Source organism: Arvicola amphibius, chromosome X (assembly GCF_903992535.2).
Source record: "Arvicola amphibius chromosome X, mArvAmp1.2, whole genome shotgun sequence".
In the NCBI taxonomy this organism is placed as follows: domain Eukaryota; kingdom Metazoa; phylum Chordata; class Mammalia; order Rodentia; family Cricetidae; genus Arvicola; species Arvicola amphibius.
The window spans coordinates 56,835,293-56,863,098 of record NC_052065.1 but is presented as its reverse complement, the minus strand read 5'-3'; the positions used below and the strand labels follow the sequence as shown (position 1 = coordinate 56,863,098).

General features: G+C 39.1%; 1 protein-coding gene across 1 annotated transcript in view; it reads left to right on the top strand.

The window, feature by feature from the left end:
- Ophn1 (oligophrenin 1) overlaps nt 1–27,806 on the top strand; it is a 338,469-nt gene that overhangs the window by 247,386 nt on the left and 63,277 nt on the right. The window contains 3 exon segments of the mRNA XM_042054391.1: nt 18,470–18,554; nt 22,908–22,966; nt 23,733–23,838. Of these exon segments, the coding sequence (XP_041910325.1) occupies nt 18,470–18,554; nt 22,908–22,966; nt 23,733–23,838 (250 nt within the window).

The following is a 27,806-nucleotide window of genomic DNA, read 5'->3' as shown; positions in this document are numbered from 1 at the left end:
CGGGTAACCCATGACTCTGGCATTTCTAGTATCTTGCAGTTTCCAAGACAATCCAGGCTTCACCTTTATAGCTTCATGAAATGGCCCCGATGGGCCTTCATTCAGGGACACCTCTGACACATGCCTGGACAGTTTTCCTTAGGCATGGAAGCAAATACCATAACTCCTTTCTTCTATCCTTGATTCCAAAACCAGAACCATGTGATTCAAACTTCCAATTTCTGCTGTTTGCTGGGGCTAAAATATGGCCACCTCATTCAATTACATCTTCACCAGCTTTCTATTTTCCATGATTTTCTTCACTGCCCAAGCTTCTAAGTTCTAAGTTCTAGAACTTGCTCTCTAGACAAGGCTGTCCTCATAGTCAGGGATCTGCCAGCCTCTGCCTTCCGAGTGCTGGGATTAAAGGTGTGCACCAACATACCTGACTCTAAGCTTTTCTTTAATTTTTTTTCATATGTTGGAAGCTTAGCTGGGGGGTGTTGTTGTACTGAGGTCACCCTTCCTTTTATCGCACTTATTAATCTGTTTATCTCCTTGAACACATCCTACTTTTTGGTACTCCTTTTCTCCTTAAATTTTACAATCGGTAATTTACCCTGCTCAGCTTGCTCCTTTTCATTATAAATCTTAATTAGAGATAAACCTAGTAACTACATAACAGAGTCTATACTAGGCCATTTTGAGATTTTTCCTTGCCAGTGGAATTAATCTGAAAATCTTCACTTTAGCCTCAGACAGATTTAGGCAAAAGGCAGCCACATTCTTCACCAAAATATCTGCAGAATGATCTCTAGGCCACATATTAATATTCTTCTCCTCTGAAACTTCTTGAGGTAGTCCTCACAGTTTATCAAATTGCACTCAGCACCACTCTCTTCCATACTCCTACTAGTATGTTCCATTAAGCAGGGCTTATTCCATGCAAAGAACCAAAGTCCGAATTCCTGAAAACAAAAACATGTTCAGTCCTATCACAGCAATACTCAAGTCCCTGGTAATAATTTCTGTCTTAGGGTTTCTGTTGCTGTGAAGAGACAACCTGGCCATGACAGCTCTTATAAAGGAAAACACTTAATTGGGGTGGCTTGCTTACTGTTCATTATCATCACGGTGGGACATGGTAGTGTGCAGGCAGACATGGTGCTGGAGAAATAGCTGAGAGTTAGTCCTGTTGTGATGAAGCGAACAGGCTTGCTTTTCATCTTGCCCAGCTCCTGCACAGCTAGCTTTACACCTGAAATAACAACACACAAATTGTATTCATTTAAACACTGCCTGGCCCATTAGTGCTAGCCTCTTACTAGCTAACTTTAACATCTTGATTAACCCATTTCTATTAATGTGTGTAGCACCATGAGGTGGTGGCTTACTGGGAAAGATTCAGCATGTCTGACCTGGCGGCTGATTCCATGGCTTCTGCCTGACTCTGCTTCTTTCTCCCAGCATTCTGTTCTGTCTACTCCATCTATTTAAATCCTGCCCTATCAAAAGGCCAAGGCAGTTTCTTTATTAACCAATGAAACTAACACATAGACAGGTGACCCTCTTACATCAAAGTCCTGCATCTTACAGGAAACAAGAAGTGGTCCACCACTGGGCCCTTTCTTGAGCATATATGAGTCCTCAAAGCCTGCCTCCACAGTGACGCATTTCCTCCAACAAGGCCACACCTACTCCAACAAGGGCACACCTCCTAATAATGCCACTCCCTTTGGGGGCCATTTCTTTTAAAACCACTACAACCTCTGACACGGTAAACCAGCCCCAATTAAATGCTTTGTTTTATAAGAGTTGCTATGGTCATGGTGTCTCTTCACAATCACTAAGGCAACACATACATATTTGGAGAGAGCAAGAGAGACTTGTATGTCAATATTCTTTCTAGCAATGTAAACTACAAACTAAGGAGTGTTATAATGCCCATGTGTAATATTGGGCTGGACAGTGAACAGGGAGATGAGAAAAGGATGTATAAAGGGGATTTTAGAGAAAATTGACACTTTGAATATAGATAGTGGATGTTAATATTGTTTCAAATTAAAACATCAGTTCTAATTTTATTATTATTTTACTATTATTATTATTTTATTAATTATTTTATTATTATTTCTGTACTATTATTCAAAAGAATATGTTTTCTGAGGAATGCACACTAAAATATTTAGGAGGACAGTGATTATAATGTCTGCAATACATTATCAGGAAAAAATATTTGTTGTGGGTATGATAGCACATGTCTATAATCGCAGAATTTAAGAATCTGAGATGTGGCCTATGATCTTGAAGTTATACTGGGCTATATAGTAATACTTTATGTCAAAAATACTGTGTGCAGTGGAATATAGCAGTCCATGTGTATAATCCCAGTATGTGAAGATAGAAGCAGGAGAATCACAGGTTCAAGATCATTGTTGGCTATGTAGCTTATATAGGCAAATCTGGCATACATGAGACTGTCTAAAAAAATCCCCCCCCAAAACCCCAAAATAATTGTATGTTTACATGTTAATATGTACTACACAGAGAAAATGAGGAAATTGTACATTTTTTATAATGTTAAAGGGCACAGTAGGAATTCTTTGGCTGTTTCTTAACTTTCATGTAAATTTGAAATATTAGAAACTATAGCCAAATTCTTTATATTGTCAACTGTTCAGTTTACCTTGAATAAGTAATTTAGATAAAATTAGATTTTAAATGTTTTGCTTTCATAATCATTGCTTCAAAATTGTAGTTTTTTTTAACTTAGCTGATGCACCAAATTTACCTGTATTTATGAATCCATTTCATCATCAGTACCTGGCATCATCATTCTGTTTTTACTGTTCATCCTCTTTAGTTGTAAGTAAACCATTTCTAGTTCAAGTTCAAATATACTCTTTGATTCTTTGAAACTTCCTGGTGAAGGCTCACTTGTTAATGCTACTGAACAATTTATTTTTTTATTATTTCTTTTATTTTTGAGATTGTAATATAATTAAAAACATTTATTCCTTCCCTTTACTCCCTCCAAACCCTTCCACATACCCCACTTAGTCTCTTTTAAATTCATGGCTTCTTTTTTCATTCATTAATTGTTGTTTGCATATATGTATATACATGTATAGTCCTTAATATAAGTTGCTCAGTCTGTATGGTGCTACTCATATATTTGCTCTTAGGGCTGAACAGTTGGTATTGGATAACCAATTGGTGTGCTATTTCCTGGGGAAGACTATTTTTCCTGCTCTCAACATTCCATAGTTGCCTGTAGTTCTTTGTGTAGGTTGAGACATTATGACCTTTGTCCTGTTCACTTTAGCACGTTTATTGCTGTTGACCTTGCTCAGATCATGTGTAGGCATTCATGTTGGTAAGACTTTATGGGTGTAGCTTTTGACATTACTATGTGACACAATCATAATAAATTTTCTGGTACTCTGGCTTTTTTTTTTAACAATGTGTTAAAAAATCCCCTCGTCCCCAATGATCCTTAGGTGCAGAATTCATGGGAAGTCGGCCCCAAAATTCTGCATGTTGATTGGTTGTGGTTTTCTGTAATGGTCTCCTCCTCTTGCAAATAGAATTTTCTTTGATGATGGATGGGAACTCCACTTATATTCACTTATGTGGATATAAGGACAAATATCTAAAATGTAGTTAAGGGTTATTGGTTTAGTAAAACGGTGGTTGCAAATTCTCCTCCAAGTTTCATGACTTCACTAGCTCTAAGTTTCCACGACTGGGCATGATTTACTTATTCTTAACTAGGGCTCATGTCCAATTAGAAAATTGTTGGTTACTTCCAAGGATTATATGCCACTGTTAACACCCGTAGGGTTACCGTGCCATACTGGTCTTTTATGTGGTTCATAGGAGTCATATCTGTGTAGGACTATTAGATACTTTCCTCCTTTGGAAACTTGTGATAAGTGCTTTCTGGTACCATGAGAACTAGTCCTCAGGGGGGACAAATTCATGCCAGTTCCAGTCAGGGACTTCTGGACCCGAATTTACTTTTAATTGTAAACTATTAGTAAAATGTTCAGTGACATTTGTAGTAGCTGCTACTATTATGTCCAGATATTTTGAATACCTCTTCAGAATAATTATAAAATGACTGTTATATGTTAATATTTTATTCTTCCTTGTTGACATAAAATTCATATGTTAAGCATTTTTAATGTGAGCAGCTAAGTAGCATTTAGCACAACAGCAATGTTCTCTAGGCATCATGCCTATCTAATTTCAAAACTTTTCCATTGCTCTTGGAAGTCAGTGTCATACCAGTTGAACAATTTGCCCTTTTCCTCTCCCTGAGAGCCATTCATCTTTTTCTTTTTTGTTAACTTTTTTGTTGTTTTTAGACAGGGTCTCTCTATGGAAGCCAGGTCTTGCCTTGAATTCATGGCAGTATTCCCACCTAAGCCAACCCCGTGCTAAGAATCTGGATATGAGCTACAAAGCTTGTCTTATTTCTGCTCTTGTGATTTGTCTTGTCTCAGTATTTTAGAACTTAATTGTGGCATGATTAATAAAAACTCAGAGAAGTTGGGGTTCAACCTGAAGATCAAAAAAGCAAAACGGCCAGCTCTTATCTCGACCCCAGTCCGAAATGGTGATCCTGCCTCCCAGTATCTCAGAATGAGACTCTGTCTGAGAACTGTCTCCTCCCATTTTATAATCCTCTCTAGGGCTGGGATTATAAAGGCGTGCACCACTACCACCTGGTTTCTATGGAAACTAACGTGGATCCTGGGATTAAAGGTATGTGTCACCACTGCCTGGTCTGTAAGGCTGACCATTGGGGCTGTTTTACTCTCTAATCTTCAGGCAAGCTTTATTTATTAAAATACAAATGAAATATCACTACACCTGATGATTTATATAGATGAATTATACAATGGTGCATAACAGTTTCCTTTCACTTAGAATATTGCTTATTAATTTCATGTACTTATTCACATACTTAGTATTTCATATTTTATGATTGATCTAATAATGCCTGGGTATGCTGTGAAGATTCTACAAGGTCAAATGCCGACCAAAGTCAAAGTACCTTAGACTATTTTTAGTCCCTTTGAAAGACACTCATTTTCCACCCCTAAATCTAACCTAATACCTTTGTGACTGTCGAAAACCTTTAAAATGTATTCTTAGTAAGCTGTCAACTTCCTCCAATTCAAAAGCTAAGAATGTGCTCAGATAGCATCTGAGGGCTGTAAAAGAGTTCCCTTGTTTGGTATGTCCCAGCCACCTGACGCTTCCTCCAGTGTATTTGAAGTGTGACGATTTATGACTCTCTCTGTTGTGTTATTCCAGTAACTTTATGGAAATGTTACCATGTTGTAACTTAGCATTTAAGGTAACAAAAATTGATATTCTTGGTCTGTGGTCATTGATATTTCACTCCAGAATAAACTGTTTCTTATTTCTTTTGAGGTGAGAGCTGTGGTTTTGAATCGACACATCCATGATAAACACTTGAGCTGTTTCTCTCTTTCAGTGCTTGTTACTAGTGTGTGTGTACTCATTTGCATCCTAGTTTCACTTCATGAAAATTTAATTATTGTATGGGTGCTGTATATGTGTGAGATATATGTTTCCATTTGTGTGAGTGTGCACATGGATGTCAGAAGAGGATGTCTAGTGTCCTTCTCTGTCACTCTACCTTATTCCCATTCTCTCATTGAACTTGGAGCTAGACTTCCAGACAACAAGGTTCAGAAGTCCTCCTGTGTCCATCCACTTCCCACAGTTCTGGGATTACAGGCACATATGTTTACGCCCATCTTTTGTGTGGCTTCTGGAGCTTTGAACTTAGATTCTCATGCTTGTGAGGCAAGCATTTTTACCTGCTTAGCTCTCCTCCCCCATTTCACTGTATATCTAGGAATTGAATTGCAGGGTCACATGCTAACTTGGTATTTTGCTTTTTAAAGGACTTGTTAGTAGTGCTTTGCATAGGAGCTGAACAATTTTTTTTCCCTCTTCCTCATTTTTTTATTAAAGATTTTCATCTCCTTCCCTCCTCCTCCCCCTTCCCTCCCCTCCCTTCCACCCATACCCCCACTCCACCCCTCTCCAAGACAAAGAGCCATCAGGGTTCCCTTCACTATGTTAAGTCCAAGGTCCTCCCAGCTCCCCCTAAGTCCAGGAAGGTGAGCAACCAAACTGACAAGGCTCACAGTGAGCCCGTCCATGCTGTAGAGTTCACGTTCATTGCCGTTGTCCTTGGTTTCTCAGTCCTCCTCCACCATCAGGAGCTGAACAATTTTATGTCTATGATTTTGTGCATCTTTTTATGTGCTTGTTAGCTATTAGCATATCTTCTCTCTCCAAGTTTAGATTTTTTTCAACAGGAATTTAAGCAGTAGGGCATATATGAAAGACTATGATGGTAAGAAAAGTTCTATGTAGAAAAATCTGAACCTTCAGGTAAATGGCTTCATACTATTGTGAATAATGTATCTGATTGTTAATTTAATGCACACTCGTTAAAACTTTGGCAAACATCTCATGAATTGATCTGAGCCATGTTCATTAGAGTCTGCCACTCAAAATATAATAATAGTTATTTTGAGTATTTACAAGGGATTTGGAAAGGTTAATCTATGTAGCGATATTTTTTGATGAATCAATTATTTAAATTATATGAATTTGAAATCTGAAGCTGCAGGTGCCAGGAGTTAGTTATTTTCTGGAGTGATTTTGGCAGAACCTTTAGCATACAGTTCTCAACTATGGCTTTGTTATTCTTCACAATGGTCTTCCTAAGTTTGAGGAATGTGCCAAGTAGCTGCAGGGCCTCATTATGCCTTTCATGGGTGTTTGGAACTTTTTGTGTTCTATTATAATTATTCCTCTATAAAAATAGTCAAATCTCTTCCAAAACCATTAAAAATTTTTATTTGTGACATTCATTTAGATATGATTCTTATATAAGCTGCAGTGAATTCCTATTTTATTTGGATTTTAAAAAGAAATTAGCACATTATAGGAAGACTATAAAAAGTATCAGGTGACCTAGATATTGTACCTACTATGTGTAGTGGAATTTAGCTCTACATTTCTGCTTATTATCTCATCATACTGTGTATTTTATTGAGAGTTTTATCTTTGCTAAGTAAATTCTTAAGAAGAAGGTGCTCCTTACAATGATTTTGTAATGTCTTCTTTTATATGATGCGATCTAAATGAATTAACCTGTTTTCCTTCATTCCATCAGGGAGCCAAGGCTTTTTTAAGGTCCTAGGTTACTCCATTTAATTTTCATTTTCCTTCTTACATATGGACCATTACTGATGAATCGCTTATGTGCTGGAGCAACCTTGGTCTAGGCCTTTAATTTGGTTAAGCAGTTTTTGGGTAAATATGGGAATGAATGGTTACTTCTTTAATCATTTGATTTCTAGTGAGAACATAATAACCCTCGTAGGCTAAAAATTAAAATAACCAGTATTCCAAACACAGCTATAGACAGTATGGGCAAGGTGAACAGACCAGATTTGACAAGTTAGTGCTAAATCTTCATTTTTCATCTTTGTTGGGCAACTTTAATATTCTTTCTGTGTTTTTTATTCCATTTAAAAAAAATTACTTAGTTTTAGTTAATGTACTTGTTAGTTTTTTTTCCTTTTTCTTTATTCTTCTCTCATATATTACATTCCAACCATAGTTTCCCCTCTTTCCTCTCTTCCCAGTCCCTCCTCCCACCTCCCCTCTCCCTCAGATCCACTCCTCCTCTGTTTCCCTTCAGAAAAGGGCAGGCCTCCCAGGGATATGAACCAAACATGGCATAATGAGCTTTAATAAGACTAGGCAGAAACCCTCGTATCAAGGCTGGACGAGAAATCCCAGTAGGAAGAAAAGAATCCCCAAAGCAGGCTAAAGAGTCAGACATACTTCTGCTGATAGGAATACAAATCCCCTGAGCTAAACACCTCCAGCATGTGTGCAGGAGACCTCGTGCAGACCCACACAGGCTCTGTGATTGTCACTTCAGTCTCTGTGAGCCTCTAGGAGCCCTGGTTAGTTGATTTTGTGGGTCTTGTTCTCCTGATGTCCTCGACCCCTCCGGCTCCTACTTCTATGGGGTTCTCTGAGCTCTGCCTAATGTCTGGCTGTGGGTGTCTGTAGCTGCTCCCATCAGCTGCTGGAGGAGGCCTCTCTGATGGCAGTTGTGCCAGGCACAGACCTAATGAATAAAGCAGAATCATTTCATTAATTTTTAAATTTTTTTTTGGCTGGGTTGTATTTGGTTCTTTTCTATGTCTCTGGGCTGTCCTGCATCTGGTTCCTGGCCCTCCAGCCAGTGTCAGGCATGGGCTCCTTCTCATGGAGTGGGCCTCATGAGAAGACCAATCATTGATTGGCCACTCCCACAAGCTCTGAGCCACCACTGCCCCAGCACAACTGGCATGCAGGGTAGGTTGTGGGTTGTAGGTTTTGTGGCTGGGTTGGTGCCTAGTCCCACCCACCCTGGGGTGCCTTGCCTGGTTACAGATGGCCAGTTCAGGCTCCATGTTCTCCATTTACTAGGAGTACTGGTTAGTTTTATTGTCAAGTTATCATGAACTGGGAAACCTCAACTGAGGATTGACCTAGGTCAATATCTGTGGCACATTTTCTTGATTGCCACTAGATGTGTAGGGCCCAGCCCAGTGTGACAGGTACTAGTTCCTAGGGAGGTGGGCCTAGGCTGTAGAAGAAAGGTATCTCAGCACGAGGTAGAGTAAGCAAGTTAGCCAGCAGCATTGCTCTATGGTTTCTTCTTCCTCACTTGCTTTGGTTTCTGTCCTGGCTTCCCTCAGTGATAGACTGTGGACTGGAAGTATAAGCCAAATGAATCCCTTCTTCCCTCAAGTTGCTGTTATTGAGGGTGTTTATTTTTAATCACAGAAACAGAAAGCAAGCTAGAACAGTTAACATACAAAATAATGGGTTTTAGCATGAGATTTTCATACATGATGTCATTTTAAAGCTCATATTATCCTATTGTTTTTTTCTTTGTCCCTCCCACTGTTCTTCCTTTCTTCCTTCAAATAGCACTCCTGCATGTGAGAGAAAACATATACAGTTTGTCTTTATCCCCCATTGCCTTCTCCTTTCCTCTTTCTCAGCCTTCTCTCTCCAGAGAGTCCCTTTTCTGCTTTCATGGTATGTGTGCCACACATAAGAGAAAACATGTTTACTCAAGAGGGGCTTATTTCACTTAACATGATTGGAAGTTCCACCCATTTCCCTGCAAGTAATGTAATTCCAGTCTTCTTGTTTTATTTCTTTTCATTTTTTAATTTTTATTTATTTTATTTTTATTAAAAATTTCCACCTCCTCCCCTCCTCCCACATTCCTCCCCTCCCCTCACTCCTCCTCCCCTTCCCTCTCTAGGCCAAAGAGCAGTCAGGGTTCCCTACCCTATGGGAAGTCCAAGGTCCTCCCTGCTCCCCCCAGGTCCACGAAGGTGAGCATCCAAACTGACAAGGCTCCCACAAAGCCCATCCATGCAGTAGAATCAAAGCCCAGCGCCATTGTCCTTGGCTTCCCAGTCAGCCTCCACTGTCAGCCACATTCAGAGAGTCCGGTTTGATCACATGCTCCATCAGTCAGTCCCATTCCAACTGGCCTCGGTAATCTCCCACTAGATCTGTCCCACCGTCTCAGTGGCACCCCTCTCAGTCCTTACTTCCTTGCTCATGTTCTCCCTCCTTCTGTTCCTCATTTGGACCTTGGGAGTTCAGTCCAGTGCTCCAATGTGGGGCTCTGTCTCTATCTCCATCCATCGCCACTCTTGGGAATATACCCAAGAGATGCCCAATCATACTACAAAAGCATTTGTTCAACTATATTCATAGCAGCACTATTTGTAATAGCCAGAACCTGGAAACAACCTAGGTGCCCCTCAATAGAAGAATGGATAAAGAAGGTGTGGCACATATACACTTTAGAGTTCTGCTCAGTGCTAAAAATGAATGATATCTTGAATTTTGCATGCAAATGGATGGAAATAGAAAACACTTTACTGAGTGAGGTAACCCAGACCCAAAAAGAGGAATATGGTATGTACTCACTCATAACTGGATTCTAGCCATAAATAAAGGAAATTGAGCCTATAATTCGTGATCCTAGAGAAGCTAAATAAGAAGGTGAACCCAAAGAAAAACATATAGTTCTCCTCCTGGATATTGGAAGTAGATAAGATTGCCGGGCAAGGGTTGGGAGCACGGGGGTGGGGGTGGGGTGGGGATAAGGGGAAATGGGGAGAGAGAAGGGAGAAGGGGACGATGGGGAGAGCTTGAGGGAATAGGATGGTTGGGATGAAGGAGGGGTGGATGTGGGAGCAGGGAAGTAGATATCTTAATTAAGGGAGCCATTTTAGGGTTGGCAGGAGACTTGACCCTAGAGGAGTTCCCAGGTATCCAAGGAGATGTCCCCAGCTTGTTCCTTGGGCAGCAGAGGAGAGGGTGCCTGAATTGGCCTTGTCCTATAGCCACACTGATGAATATCTTGTATATTACCATAGAAACTTCTTGTTTTATATTAACTTCCCAAATCTCATTGCATGTCCTTATCTTCCATCATTGGCATTTTTGAATCAGTTACTTTCCTGCCTCCCATTCCATTGAGTGTCTCCTGGCAATCTCCTTTAAAATCTTGCTTTTTATTCAAGCTATAGTCATAGTCCTAATCCTTTCATCTTTCTTGCCAAGTGTAGAGGAAATAGGTCTTTGGATTTCCTTGCTGAGGAATGTTGCTCAAGTCAAAAGCATAAGAGTTCACTTAGACAATGAGTTGCTTAGAAATGTCTGGTTCCAGGAAAGTGCACCACGAATTGTATTTATAAACGTTAACATTTTAGATAGTCATGGAGTTTAATCAAATTGATTTTTAGCTTAGGGGTGGTAATTTGCCAACTCTGAACATAAGTAGGAGTTATCAAAACATGTATAAATCCAAGAATCATAATTTGACTAATGAAAGAAAGTTTCAGAAGGATTCATATGTTCTGTTACTATTTGGGAACAGTTTAAAGACCTGAAACAAACAAAATATTGTGCATGCATGTGTGGTGTACCTCACAAATCATCAGTATTGAATTCCTGTAACTATTGATAGGGACTCTCTCTGCGTGGATGAGAGTTGGTCTCTAGACTGGATCGATTTAATTATAGTAGTTAACTTCTTTAAGTTTATGATTAAAGATTATATCATTTAACAGAATGATCTGGCAGAAATAGGTTATGAAGTTATCATTAGCTGGGTGCCTTTAAGAAAGATTTTCTCTTTATACTTGAAATATTTTACACATTAATGAGACACCTATCATAAGTCAAATAAAACATGTTTGTAGATTGAATCTGACCAAGATACCATCTTTACCACCTTGCTAGCATTCTCTGTGGTAGAAAATGAGGTGTCTATGTCAACAGGTTGGAATCTATTCCATATGTATCTGGAGGCTATTAATGCAATAGCAGTTCAGGATGAGTGATCTGGATTTTAACCAACATGTAAGCTGGTTTTCATCAACCTTTATATATTTACTTCCCTTTGCAAAGTCATTGCATAACTTCTTGACAATATATACACATTACAGTTACTGCTCTATGACCCCGTCTTCTATCATACTTAAATTAAGTTTTTCTATTCCCCTCGTGGCTTCATGGCCTCATATACAGACTCAGCTTGTTCTGATTAGATCTAATTATTTCATAATCCAGTTGACCACTTCTATTCATCATGGAAGGCTGTTCTCAGATTTGCTGCTGGCTATCTCGATACTATGTTAGGAACCTTGGAAAGCATTGTGCCTTTCTAATAAATAATATGATGTTCCATAATCATTGTCTGTCTTGTGCCAAGATCAAAGCTGTCATGCTTTTAGGTTAACCTTGAACCCACTTAGTTATGAATTATGAAATGATTCATGTATTGAACCTCCACGGGGCAGAGATTTTATTTTACTCACTATATATTTTTAGCTTCTTGAAATAGTGGTTGGAACAGAATAACTACTAAATATGTGGTGAATAAATATATCATTAATGATGTTATTCTTCTCAATGAACACAATTTTAACTGTGCTTTCTAGGGGATATGAAGTTAGTCTTGATGCAGTTTGGATACCACAATGAGAGAGGGAAACGTTCAGAATTCTGAGTTTGTGATTAATGAACTTGGAGTTTCACCCTAGTTTTTTCTTTAATTATAATTTGATTTTTTTTGATTTCCCAAATCTTAATGCTTAAATGCCAACTTGTAGTTCCATTTAATAATGGAACTATAATTTAATAATAAGTTTCTGTGTATCTGTGCAAACATTTTTCATATTTAATTCCTATATCTGTGCTTTGTCATTTCAATGTTGATTTTAGCACATTACACACAGTCATCATTGCCTATACTAGAACATGCTTAGTTAGTTGAATTTCTGAAAGATTAAAAAGAAATTGTATCTCTTCTTCACCAAATTCCTGAAAATATGTCTCTCATATACCTTGAAGGTCTCCATATCTCCTTCAGGTTTGTTAAATAGAGAAACTAGCAAGGCTTAGCATACAGTTATTCTTGTGGCTGTAATTTATTATGGTCAAAAGACAAAGGAAAATTGGAAAACAGGAAACGTGTGTGGTAGAATCCAGAAGAAGAAAAGGCACAAGCTTCCAGGAACCTTCTTCTAGGAGAGGTACCCAAGACCCAGACAGTTCCTCTAGTATCAGTTGTGATAGACACATACTGATTTCACATGCTTTGCATGGTTTGATAGCCAGAAAGTTATTTGCTAAGTCTTTTTATCAGGGCAGGCTATGAAAGCCACTTCTGCCCAGCACATACCCAAACTGTACAGCCTCAAAATAAAAGCAGGTTCTCAGCATAAACTGTACTGTACATGAAACCCAGACCCAGTGAAGGAGCCACTTTGTGGATTCTCACAATGTTGGGGACCCTTGCAAATTCCGAGTTCCCAGGGTCCATTTTGCAAGGAGAGCTTCCTTGGAACAATGATCTCTGGCCTGCTTTGTTAGCTTCTTTCTAGTTGGCCTAGGTGATTACCCCCATAGAATGAAGCTATATTAACATGGTGCTTGTCTCCAGGAAAAAAAAAACCTTCTAACTACACTGAAAGTTTCATAAAATAATGTAATATTAAGCAATTCTGTCATGTTGTAACTCTGTCTGGGGCTGTGTTCTTATGCTGTCAAAATTATATATCTGGAAATTATTATTACTTTCTAATAGCTATTGATAAAAAGTAATTCTCTTGGCATCATTTTTCTTTCAGATAGTCTCAGTGTGACTTGCACTGGCTCATCTCTTACCCTTTCTGCTAGTGACTGCATCCTCTCTTAGCCATGGGGACTCGCCTGTGGATAGGCCTTTGTTACCATTTTTCACAGCTGAAGAAATTCACTTTTATTTTGTTGTTACTTGGTATGTTTTTTTTTTTTTTGTTTTTGTTTTTCGAGACAGGGTTTCTCTGTGGCTTTGGAGCCTGTCCTGGAACTAGCTCTTGTAGACCAGGCTGGTCTCGAACTCACAGAGATCCGCCTGCCTCTGCCTCCCGAGTGCTGGGATTAAAGGCATGTGCCACCACCGCCCGGCTTACTTGGTATGTTTTTATGATCCTCTATGGCCTAAGCATCTTCAGTTCTCTTCCTTTATCACCGAGTATGGCTGAAATCCTTGCTCTGATATCTTTGCTCTGGAGCATCATTCCAGTCTATGTCATATTCCACCATAGACGCTACTATAAATATTAGCATATGGCTTTTAAAGTTCCTATTGATAGCCCGAGTTGGTTAGTTTGCCCTTCTTGCAGTTAGGTCATGTGTGAGAACTAAGATGTGACATCAAAGAATATTAAAATATCTTATTCCTAGCCAAGCATAGTGGCACACACCTTTACTCCCGGCCCTTCGGAGGCAGAGGCAGGCAGGTCTCTGAGTTTAACGCCAGTCTGGTCTGCATTGGGAGTTCTGGGACAGCCAAGACCACATAGAGAAATCATGTCTCAAAACCAAAGAAAAACCAAATAAAACAATTATCTTCTTATTTACTGAGGTAGACTTGAAAGTTCCAGAATTTTTCTGAAGAGCACAGATTTCCTTAGTAAAAGGGATCTTTCAAATTTTAATCCAGAGCATAGAAACTTATCTGTAAGTGAACTTCATAAACTTACTCAGAAAGTTTGTTCCATGCTGAGTGTTCAAAAGATAAGAGAACACAGAGTTATCCACCCACAAATTCGGAGAAACTAAGCAATTTAAATTTGATATAACAAAAAGATCGTTGCGAGAGAATAGATACTAAGGGCGGTGACGAATTCATTTGGAGTTTTAAAAATTGTGCCATTTCCATTTGACCACTATTATTTTTAATACACACACACACACACACACACACACACACAAAGCGAGATAGATTATAATTACAGCATTCCCCCTTCTCTTTGCTGCTATAATCCTTTCCATTTATCTCTTCACTCCCTTTCAAATTAAGAACCTTTTACTTATTGTTACAGACGTGCATATCTACCCAGACATACACACACACACACACACACACACACACACACACAAATATGTAAGATAAACCTTCTCAGTCTTTATAATGTTGCATGTATGTATGTTTTCGGGGCTGATCGTTTGGTATTGGAAAGCAGCTAGTGTTCTCGTCCCACTTCCAGCCTTTCTTAGTTCTTTGGCTAGGGTTGAGGCCTTCTGAGCATCCCGTCTTCCATTAGCATGGCTCCTGTGCCATCCTTGTTCAAGTGTTACTTAGGTAGCTGTACTGTTGAGGTGCAGCTGTCCTGACATTTCAAGGAGATGAATTTTCATAGCAGACTTCCTGTTCCTTTAGCTCTTATAATTGATTCACCTCCCTCTCCCAAACTGATCCTTGAGTCTTAGGTGTAGGAGTTGTGTTGTAGATGTGTCATTTAGGGGTGGGCTGCACAGCTCTGCAATTTGATTGATTGTGGTTTCTGTAATGGTCTCCATCTGTTGCAAAGAGAACTTTTCTTGATGAAGGGTGAGGACCAACACTTTTCTGTGTGTATAAGGACAAATATTTAGAAAGGCAGGGACTAGGTTAGTTTAGTAAGTGGTAGTTGTTGGTTCTCCTCCAAGATCCGTGACTTTCCTCATCTTGGGTAGTTGACCAGGTTTCTCCTATCAGGCATGATGTTCCTCTTGTTGAATAGGTCTTGAAGTTTAGAGAGCTGTTGCTTACCACCAAGGTATACTTAACCACTGTTGCAAAGTTAATTATCCTGACATGCTGGGCAGTGTTGTAGTTCATAGACATAATACCTGGTTAATACTATTAGTTGTTTCCTTCCTTTGGAAGCATGCATGGTTCCTTCTTGGACCATAAAAGCATATACGGGAAAGAGGCCTTTAGGACAAATCCATTCTGGGTCTTCTGAGTCTTGTGTATGAAGTACATGGTACCTTTATCAATAGGGCATTACCTTTCACCTCTGGGGTCAGGTCACCAATCACAGCAGTAGCATCTACTGTTTTGGGAATCTCATGGAAATCTCAAAAGAGGGCTTCTTATGCCTGGTGTTAGGTTTTTTTTTTTTGTTTAGTTTTTGTTTTGTTTTGGATAGTCTGTGGCTCTTCGGGGAGCATTGCCATTTAAACTATATTTATTTGTATACAGAGTTTTATATTTGTTAGAGGTATTTTAGGTAAATAGTTAATAGTCTGATACCTTATGACGTTTTCCGATACCTAAGGGAATAAATAGGAAGCTATTAGCTATTAGGTTACCTTCCTCCCTCGTTCTCTTGTATTTGTATCCTTACTTTTGGACCCGTTCCTCTCTCAGATCACTTGTACGGCGATATTCACTTTTCTATTATTGCTCCTTAACCTGTAACACTAGTTTTTAAACTTTTCTGATTTCTGTAATTACTCCGGATTATGTATTTACTCACACATCTGAAGATTTGGAGTTAGGAACCTCAGATGTGACCATTTGTCTTTCTGGACTTAGGTTACATCACTCAGTATGATAGTTTATAGTTCCATCCATTTACTTGCAAGTCGCATTTTTCTTTACACGTGCATAGTATCCATAGTAATATATGTGCCATGTTTTTATCATCCAGTTTTTAGTTGAAGGACATTTAGGTTGTTTCATTTCCTCCTTGTGAATAGAGCAGCAATGAACATGGCTGAGTCAGTGTCTGTGGAATAGAATGTTGAGTCCTTTGGGAATGTGCTGAGGTGTGGTTTAGCTGGATCATATAGTAGGTTTATTTTTAGCTTTTTGAGGATTCTTTACACTGATTTTCAGAGTTGAATGGATCAGTTTACAATTCCACCAACAGCGAATGAGGGTTCCCCTTTTCCCCATATCCTGTCCAGCTTTTACTGTCAGTTGTGATCTTTGCCATTATGACTGGAGTAAGGTGAAATTGACATCTAGGTAAAGATTTGTTATGCCCTACTTGTTTTCTGGGTGTTCTCTTCTTGAATCTATAAACTGAGTCTCTAGAGAGACAGCTAGTAGCCAACCTGTATTCTTTTGTAGGGCTTCACTATGTTGAGTTTTGTTTGCTGGAAGTTTAATTTTTGTACGTTGTACATTTATAGATGTTTTTGGTTTACAATATCAGTTGAAATTTCTAGAAGTCTAAATCATACTTCACTGAATGTTGTCATTTAACAACATAGACTTTGGTGTAAGGGCTGCACCAATTAGTTCTATTAATTGGGGTTGGGCACCTCCCAGTCATTCTCAACAGCCTCTCTCTCTCTCTCTCTCTCTCTCTCTCACACACACACACACACACACACACACACACACAGAGAGAGAGAGAGAGAGAGAGAGAGAGAGAGAGAGAGAGAGAGAGAGAGAGAGAGAGATGTTTTCTAATGATTCCTTCCTGCATTTGTGGTTTGGCATTTATTGGTTTTGTTAGTCTTGGGAAATTCTTAGTTGTTCAGTTTTTTTCTGTTCTTTATTTCTTTTCCTTTTCTTTCCTGTTCCCTTCTGTCTTCCACCACCACTGGGAATTGAACTCAAGGCCTTACAGATACAATAAAGGCATGGTGCTACTGAGCTACATCAAAAAATCTCTCTTTTATCTGTTGCATCATCATGATGATTCTTATCACATGTATATTATACCTTTCATAGCTTTAGAGCTTTTTTTGGTTTGTATTTCCATTTTAGAAGTTTCTATTGGCATTTCTTCAGACTCACTGATGTTTTGCTGAGCTGTGTTCAGTTTTTAAAGGCATTCTTCCTATTAGAGTTTTTGTGATTTTTTTGCATTTAGTTTTATGCTTCTTTAGATTTTGAATCTACTGATTTATCCATCTCTTCGTTTATGTTATCCACTTTTGTGGAGTATAGTCCTTAGCATTAATCACAGGTGTTTCCAGTTACTGAGTTCATATTTCCAAAATATGTCAAAATGTGGTTTTTATGTTGCTTCTGCATCTTTAAGCTGTGTTTTCTGACTTTTTGTAATCTGGGCATGACAATAATAGATTAAAAGATAGCGGAGATGCATGTACCTTTAGTATGGAGCTTTACGTTTGACTCAGGTTAAATTGTGTTTTTGTCTTTCCTCTAGCTTTGGTTTGCCATAGAAACTTAGTGAATTGTGCTGTTCTTTTAGTCAGAATGGGTGCTGTGCAGAAGGATGCGGTGGTAAGGTGTCATGGTAGGGGGAAGTGTTCCATAACTTCTGTGATTCTTTGTCTACTGTCCCCCTTGGCTGTGACCTTTCTCAGCACCTCTCAGTTTATTTTTGGTGTTACTTTAAAGGAGAGGCATATTGGATATGGAGTTGAATGCTTTCTTCAATATCTGCTTCATTTGGACTGTGGTAAACTGTAGTAGTTGGAGTATGGTAAAATAGTTCCTGTTATGCCCCAAAGCTCCTGGCATGGGCTTACTTTTCTACTACCTTTACTAGAAGCCTGAATTCATGAAGGGATTTTTCTTAAGTTTTCTACTCTGGAAAACTGATAACATTTTCAAGGTAAATCTACTAGGGAACCCAAACCGGTGGTATTCCCTGATGGGATTGGGCCACTCAGTTTGTAACTCTGAAACTCATATTTATTGGGTCTTAGCAAATTTTTTTATTTACAGATTAGCTTTTCCTGGACTAGGAATGGTTTTCATGGCGTTTCTGCTCTTGAGCTTCTGCCTGGGAGTGCTTCTCAGCTTGGCAGCAGCAGGTTTCCTTGCTATCTCCGAAATTTGGTAATCTAGAGTCGTTCAGTTTGTTCAGCATTTTTTCTCATAGGGTGTCTAGAAGTGATGATTTTCAAATTTCTTACATACTGAGACAGAATAAAAGATGATTTTTTAAAGTGAAAAGATTTCTTTTTGTAAAGTTTTGGTCTCTTGAAAATGTATTAGAGTAACTAATTAATTTACCTCATCTTATAGAAAAAGGTAACAGGTAAAATCTGTTGGAAGATTATTTTTTGTTTCATTTTGTTTTGTTTTCCTTAGATCCAAAATGCCCAGGAGATGTCGATTTTCATAATAGTGACTGGGACATTAAGACAATCACAAGCTCCTTAAAATTCTACCTCAGGTATGTTTATTTCAATTGGATTTTGACTTTTTATAATTGATGAAATTTGTCTAAGAGGATTTCTGTTTAATACGATGTTTTTTGTTTGTCTTTGAGACATATACTAACTATGTAGCCCAGGCTGGACTGGAACTAGATACAATCATCCTGCCTCAGTCTCCTGAAAGCTAAAATTATAGACATTGGCCACCACCTCAAGCTCTTGAAAACTTATCTTTAATATGAGGATTTGATTTAGAAAGCATTTGTTACTGAAAAAATACTTTTAAAAAACACTATTATTTAAAACCATCCTCTTGTGGATATAGCTCAGCAGTAGAGTTCTCACCCCAGAGAGAGAAAGAGAAATACAATATGGTTATACCATACTGTCATGTCTTTACCCGTATAAATGGAAATATAAAAGAAAATACAAAATTGGGGATAAATGAGCAACAGCAATAAGAAAAAAGCAAAATTTGAGGATATACAGTGCTGATAAAATTAATATCTTATTTATAGGCATAAGTATATGTTATTTAAAATATGTTTGAATATGTATATATAGACATGCATATTTATATAATTCAAAGACTATACGCACATATGTATTATGTACATATCCATTGTTTTTTTGAGACAGGGTCTGACTTTGCAGGTTGGCCTGGAGCTCTCTGTGTAGATCAGGCTGGCCTCTATTCACAGAAATCCACTTGCCTCTGCCTCTGTGCTGCTGGGATTAAAGGTGTGCACTGCCACTACACGTAGCACTCCCTTCAGTTACCCACTACCATTCTTTGTGCTCTATAACATGCAGTATAGTTTCAAGTTCAAGTGTTATCTTTTCCATTTTTGTGGTCTTTTAGTATTAAGATCGATGGGTAAACTCTGTACTGTATCATTATTCTAAGCATCTGGGTCATGATACTGCTGTTGAATGACCTTCCACTATAGCATCATCTTGATGTAGTTCTAATTTCATATAACTATGAATGCTATGTTCAGAAACATGTCTATTCTTTTTATATTCTTTTTTTCTTGATTTTATTGAGCTATACATTTTTTCTCTGCTTCCCTCCCTCTCTTTCCCCGCCCCTTCAACCTTCTCCCATGGTCCCCATGCTCCCAATTTACTCAGGAGATCTTGTCTTTATCTACTTCCCATGTAGATTAGATCCATATATGTCTCTGTTGGGGTCCTCATTGTTACCTAAGTTCTCTGGGATTGTGGTTTGTAGGCTGGTTTTCTTTGCTTTATGTTTAAAAACCACTTATGAGTAAGTACATGTGGTAATTGTCTTTCTGGGTCTGGGTTATCTCATTCAATATGATGTTTTCTAGCTCCATCCATTTTCCTGCAAATTTCAAGATATCATTATTTTTCTCTGCTGTGTAGTACTTCATTGTGTAAATGTACCACATTTTCCTTATCCATTCTTTAGTCAAGGGACATTTAAGTTGTTTCCAGGTTCTGGCTATGACAAACAAAGCTGCTATGTGCATAGTTGAGCACATGTCCTTGTGGTACAATTGAGCATCCTTTGGGTATATACCCCAAAGTGGTATTACTGGGTCTTGAGGAAGGTTGTTTCCTAATTTTTTGAGAAATTGCCACACTGACATCCAAAGGGGTTGTACCAGCTTGCACTCCCACCAGCAATGCACGAGTGTTTCCTTTACCCCACAACCTCTCCAGCATAAGTTGTCATCAGTGTTTCTGATCTTGGCCATTTTTACAGGTATAAGATGGAATCTCAGAGTTGTTTTGATTTGCATTTCTCTGATGAGTAAGGATGTTGAGCATTTCCTTAAGTGTCTTTCAGTCATTAGATTCCTCTGAGACATGCCCATTCTGTCTTACAAAGAAAGGCAATGCTATTGGAGGGCTTATCCTGTGATGGGCACTGTGCTTGCTGCTATTATTAACCCCTTCATTGATTATTTGTTTATCTCAATTCCTGTGTACCACACGAAGTGCAGTACTCCTTTTTACAGATGGGGAAACTGAGGTTCTTGCTTCCCCAACAAAGTATGTATGTGGTTATAGCTGATATCTTCTGAACTTAAATCTCTGACTTAAAAAGCTACTTTTCCTGGGATGTCTTCTCCCCCCAATACCTGTTTTCAGGAGCCATGACCGACTCTGGGATGTGGGGATAGTTTAATAACAAGAGAGTAGTCTTATATGAATAATTTCCAAAGGTAATGAGAATAGTAGATGAGTAAGTGATGTACTGTCCCTATCCTATTTAAAAGCAATATCTTCAAAGATGTGTTTCAAGGGCTTTCTTCAATTGAAGGCCTTTCTAGCTTAAGCCTAATCAGCAGAAGGGAAGGCCAAGTCTAAAACTATTAGTGGCCGACACATGTAGCAAGAGGTGATCATTAGTGAAGCTGTCATATGCTCTAGGCTGTCATCACTATTGATTCATTTCAATGTCGTTTTTAAGAAAGAAGATTTGTTTTGACTTGTAGCTTAGTAAAGTGTCCAGTCCATCATGGAAGGGGAGTGATGGCAGTGATGAACACGAGGTCGCATTGTATTTGCAGTCAAGATGCAAAGTTTATTTCGTTTTCTTTTTGTTTATATAAAGATTCATAGCAGTGGCATAAGTGGCAAGAAAAGAGGTCAGAAGGAGTTTGTGGATGGAATCCTTTTGCTGGTTGTGATCATGAGGGAGAAAGGAACCTGGTGTGGGCAATCAGACAGAATCAGGAGCAATTGATAATGAAGTGAATGTGCACTACCACGGGGCCATTTGGATTTGCCATGGGAAAATAATGTTTAGTAAGAAATTAGATGTCAGGCCCTTCTTTTTTGGGGGGGTTTTTCGAGACAGGGTTTCTCTGTGGCTTTGGAGCCTGTCCTGGAGCTAGCTCTTGTAGACCAGGCTGCTCTCGAACCCACAGAGATCCGCCTGCCTCTGCCTCCCGAGTGCTGGGATTAAAGGCGTGCGCCACCACCGCCCGGCATGTCAGGCCCTTCTTGTGCCTTTCAGTGGCAGAAGTGGAAATCATGATGCTGTGCTTGTGCTTAGAATCACAAGAACAGATGCCCCGCTGCTCCATTGGGGCATTGGTGTACATTGGAGACTATTGGGAAACAGCAGTACAATGTTTTATAGCATTCCCTTTTGTCCAATAGTAGATGCCACTGAAGTAGAATCAAATCAATGGCCAAAGTATGAAAACGATCGTATTTCCTATAAAAATATTCATTTCCCATCTCTGTTGAAGATGGAAATATCTGACTCCCTTAAGCCCATGTGCTTCTGATTCTGTGTGTAAGTAAAGATGTCTGGCATTCAGAAAATAAAGGCAATGCTATGTAAGTGCAGATTAAATATGAGACATGTGCAGTATGAATATTTCCTAGCCTCTGTAGATATTTGAGTTTTCCAGCCCTCTAGTGTTGTAAAAACAGAAAAGGGTCCATGATAAATTCCCAGAGAAGATAAATTATAAAAGGTCAAAGTGGTGAGGAAAAACACCCAAATCAAGTGATTCAACAGAATCCAAGAGGTAAGAGTCTCAAGGAGACTTGTTAACAACCCCAAAATGATGCAAAGGTAAAAAATGACAGTTCTCTTTGTGTGCAGCATTGAGGCAGTCACTGGTGGTACTGGTCAGAACAGCTTCATTGGAGCAGTTGGGCTGAGTCAGGTCATGATGGATTAGTGAGTAAACCAGGGGATTCCAGGACTAAGAAGTAGACATGTTATGTCCATTGCTTTGTATAGAAACCTGGCTGCAAATGTGTACAACAGCTCCTCAAATGATCTTGTCTATGTCCCTGCCTCTGTGGTTAGTGCTTTCCCAAGTTCTAGTGCCATCCGAGACAGAACTCATCTCTTTGTTTCAATACTGCTCTACTTCATTGGACCAGCGGAAGGGTCAAATAGAACAGATACTAAAGTGCTTTGGAAATAATTCTTCAGATCCACCAATTTATAAGCATGTTGTCATATTTCGAGTAGGTCTGTTTTAGACTTGGCAGGATTGGTTTTTATTTCCTTTCACTTTGGGGAGCTAATTGGAGATCTTGCTGGAAGCTGCAGTCTATATTTTTGCAGATCTTCTTTTAAACATGAGGAAGAATCCAGATTAGCCGTCCTCATCAATTTAGACCATGAAACCCAATGGACAAGTTCAACAGAACCACTATATACAGGCTTCCTATGCATGCTTCAGCATTGCCAGGGCATAGATTTCATTCATTTCAATTTAATTCTTTCAGACATAGATCCCATTGGTAAACTTCTGTGAGATGGGTGTAATCAGGCTATGGTGTGGGGCCTTAGTACTCAGAGAATCGAGAGACCAAGGTCTGGTTACTCCTTCCTCCAAAAGACTGATCCCCTTCATTCGTTTCAGGAACCTTTCCGAACCTGTCATGACTTATAAGCTTCACAAAGAGCTCGTCTCTGCTGCCAGTAAGTATGTGCGCTGCTTGTTCAATTGGGTTGCTCTGGTTTCCTAGTAAGCTTACGGTAAAAAGCCTGAAGACTGCTTTGGGGGACAATTCCCAAAGTAAACTGATGTTGCCCACTGACAAGTGAGAGTAGTTTTGATTGCTAACTTTTTGAGGTAAATAATTTTGATAGCCAATGTTAGTTGCATGGTTTTAAGTAATTGACTAAGTGGAGGTATGTGGTATGTACTTCCTGGATCTTTCAGTGATTGACTTGTGAAGGCAGCACCCGTAGTGCTTCACACATAGTAGGTGGGGAAAAAGGTTTCCAACTGGAGGCTTTGCTTGGGGCCTTAGAGACAGCCTACTGTGCCTGGGATTCTGCCTGCCTCTGATCCCGAGTTCACCATCTTCCATTCCCCACTTTCTAGTTTCTTCATCCTTCTAGGCCTGTATTTTGTTTCTTTCACTTTCTAATCTCCCCTTGCCATTGTTGACTTTGTTTCTATTTTTTCTCATTTATTCAGTGTGTCTGTGCCTATTTGCCTGTTTCCTCTCTTTATCTTTTTTATTGTCTTCCTCCCTTTTCTTCTCTCTCCTTCCCTCTTCCTTTCTCCCTCTCCCTGTGCTCAGGTGTGTGTGTGTGTGTGTGTGTGTGTGTGTGTGTGTGCACGCATGCATACGTGTACGTGCATGTGTTCATGCACATGCATATGTGCACACATGTTAGAGTTTACTTAATCCAGTCACCTAGAAGCCAAACTATCTATCTTTGTTCTCTCTGCCAGAATCTGACAACCTGGATTACCGTCTGGGGGCTATTCACTCCCTAGTATATAAGCTACCAGAAAAGAACCGGGAGATGCTGGAACTTCTAATCAGACACTTGGTAAAGTAAGTAACTGTTGGGGTTTCAAAAAGAGTTTCTGTTGTTGGTCTGACACACATGGGAGTACTGAAGAAAAACTGACTCCCTAACTCATTGAACCCTGTAGTGAGTAGCTGTGGGCAGGCCTGCTTTTCATCCCGCCCAGTTTCCGCACGGCTAGCTTATCCCCGGAAATAACAACACACAAACTGTATTCATTTAAACACTGCCTGGCCCATTAGTTTCAGCCTCTTACTGGCTAATTTTTACATCTTGCTTTAACCCATATTTAGTAATCTGTGTAGCACCACGAGGTGGTGGCTTACCGGGAAAGATTCAGCATGTCTGACCTGGTGGCTGGCTTCATGGCGACTGACTCAGAGAGGAGAGGCATGGCGATTGACTAACTTCCCTTCTTCCCAGCATTCTGTTCTGTCTACTCCACCTATCTAAATCCTGCCCTATCAAAAAGCCAAGGCAGTTTCTTTATTAACCAATGAGAGAGACCTCCATCAGAACCCCATCCCCCCACCTTTTTCTTCTACCATCTGAATATTCTCTGAGGGAGGTCAGTTTTTCATTCACCCGTGTATGTATCCTAGAGTCCACAGGCCCCTAGTCTGTTGTAGCTGAAAGGTAGCAGTAAGGGAGTGTGCTGTGCAGTAGGACCAGACATGTACTTTACTGTCAGACGAGCCTAGTTCTACTACTTAGCTGTCTTAGTGAGCCTCTCTGAGCCTCTCTATGTTCATCTCTATGGTGAGAATACTGATGACCATGAAGTAGGAGTGTCATGGATTCAGATGAACATAGGAAAGCCTGTGACACAGAGTGAGCTCTTAAGAAGTGCAATTTTGTGTGTGTGTGTGTGTGTGTGTGTGTGTGTGTGTCTGTAATCCTAGAATTTGGGAGGATAATGTAGACAGACTGTTAGCTAGAAGCCAGACTAGCCAATTATGTTGTGATAACCTGCCAATGGAAAGAAGGAATAAAAGAAAGGAAGTAAGGAATGAGAAGGGGGAAGGAAGGGAGGCATGGATTGGAGGAGGGATGAAGAGAAGGAAGAGGAATGAAGAGAGAGAGGAGGAGAGTTGGGGCAAAAGAGAAATGAATAAAATAAGAGATACTAGGATGTGGTCAATCTCCTGGCCTGATGTGGAGATGGCAGGAGACTTACTTAGAAGGGATACACATGCTCCGTGATGTTGCATCATGAAAAAGATTCAGTTTGTGAACGGAGATTGATGCGCTTGAATCAAAACAAAGAGACGGCATGCAGTTGAGAAGTTATCAAACTTTGAGTGCTTATTTCAGTTCTGTTGCTAGCTCATTTGATTGCTGTGCCCCTCTCTAGGCCTCTCCTGGTATTTTAAGCAGCAATGTGTAAAACAGCATAAAATTACAATATATCCTAAGCATATATTTAGCAAATATGCCTATCTATACACTCTCAAAATTCATCATGCTATATTGAACCTTATATAGAAAGAATCTTAACATCTATTCTTCAGGCCTTTAGTGATAGTGAGATCTCAGACTAAGAACCCTCTTGGCTGCCCATGTGAGATATATATTGAACACTCTGTGTATCTGGACCTCGTGTGTTCCTGTGATGTGAGGTATCTCCCGAAATCTCATCCAACTTGTACCTTCTAAGATTGTTTTTGCACTTCTACAGCAAGTGAATATTAAAGATGCTGATATAGATAATAAGCACAGATAGCAAAATGATTGATTTTGGTTTATTGCTGATGTCTGCAGCTCAGGCTAATAAAGAGTATTAAGAGACATGTTCTCTCCAAAATGTACTTTGATGTAATCTTAGCAAAAATAAAAAAATCAACGAAGAAATTATTTGTGCATTAATTTGATGTTGCTGTAGGAAAAGTAACTTTGAGTTCCATTTCTTCCTCTAGCTCTAATTTGTTATGTGACCTGAAGAAAGTCCGTCCACTCCTTGGCCCTCAGTTATTAATGTATAGCTTGTTCATCTATAGCTAGAAGGAACTGAATCAGCTATTTTTCAAGGCATTCTTTTAGCTGTGACTTTCTGAATATCTAATATGTGACAAGATCCCAATAACTCATCATATTGTTCCTGCTGGTAGTGAGTGATGGGGCATCGGCCTCCATCTTCCCATCTAACTGGGTTCTTCCGCATTCCTGCTCCTCAAGATCTTTGAAACAAAAGAGATACATATAGATATATCACAGAGCTAGAAAGAGTTAAATGTGTGGAAATGTAATACTTAATCTCACCGTAGTAATGAAATGCAGATCAAACTTCTGCTGAGCTCCCATTCATTGACAAATTTCAGTTTACATTCTCTGTCAATGAGACTATGGGAAACAGGCGCTCTGAGTAATCACAGTGTTTGTTTAGTATGCTTCTAGAGGAGGGGGATTCAGAACCACTTAACACAGGCGCATAGTAATTTTCACTTCAGTCTACCAGGCACACTTTTTGGCATCTACTCTAAATATACATCTCCACAAATGCAAGGCAGTGTTGGTCAGTGCAGCATAATTTTAATAACAAAAATTGGATATAGTACATGCCCAACAAAGAGGGCTTGTTGGGTGAATAAGGGTGTATCCCACATGTAGTAATGTGTACTCATAAAAAAAGAATAAGGACTTTGTCTATGCAGGTTTTTCCTCCATGTGATGCATTATACATATTAGGTTCTAAAACAAGCAACAGCAACAACAAAAAAGACCTAAAATATAAATCAAGGGGTGTAATATTCTAGAGTATTTTCCTAATAGAAGAGGAAATTTTTAAATATTAGAAATCACATTGCATGTTAAGAAATTGTCAAATTAAGCACGATGTGATTTTAAAAAATACGTAATGATTCCAGAAGTTAAATACAGGCTTCTATGAGACCTGGGAATTCTGTTTCTTCACTGCATACCCAAGATAAATCAAAACAGATGTCCTTACAAAACCTTACACACAGATATTTATAACAGCATTATCCACAATTATTTAATAGTGTCAGTAAACCTCGTACCTGTCACTATATAAACTGATAGACAAAATATTGCATAGTATTTAGGAGTTGTTGATACTACGTGTGGTGCTTTTTATGGAATAATGAAAGCTTCTTACATTAAACGTTGGTAGCAGTTATACCACCCTAGGAATATACTAAAAGCCATTGAATAATACTCTTGTACATGGGGAACTTTATGGCAGTTAAACCTCAACAAAGTTATAAAAGTTATGAAAATGGTATTAATGCCATGGAGAGGATAGGGACAAGAATTAGATTCCTCTGAGTCACCTTCTGATGTAGATTTTACTTCCAATCAGTGCTAATTTGTACAAATCCAAAAATAAAATAAAAAATAAGCAAATCTCAAGAACCTTAAAACGGAACAGCCAAGAAGCAGGTGCATGATTGTCAACTTGGTAATAGGAGCACGTAGAGAAAGGAGCTATTTCAACTAAGTTGTCAGTCCTTGCCTCTCACTCATACTTATGCAATGGCCCTGGAAAGCAAGAAAGAGCTACAAATAAATTTTAAGCGTCATTCGGTTGTTTTATTAGTAGTCATATAAATATGATATAAAATATACAAACATTTTACAAGGAAAACAAATATCTATGTGCATGCATATTTGTATGTGTTTATACACTAATTTAACATGATGTAAAAAAATGAGAACTGGATATGAAGGGTAGAAATGAAGAATGGATTTTGCAATATTAAACATAAAGGGGAAATGTTGGAGACTATTATTTTAAGATGTGTTGCTTTGGTTTATGCTGCATTTGTTTAACTCCATGAAGCTGTGTTACTGTGCCTGTCTAAAACACCTGATGGCCTAACAAAGAGTTGAATGACCAATAACAAGGCAGGAGAAAGGATAGGCGGGGCTGGCAGACAGAGAGAATAAACAGAAGGAGAAATGTAGAAGAGAAGAAGGAGCTAGAGAGAACAAGGAGAGGAGGACATCAGGGGCCAGCCACCCAGCCACCAAGGAA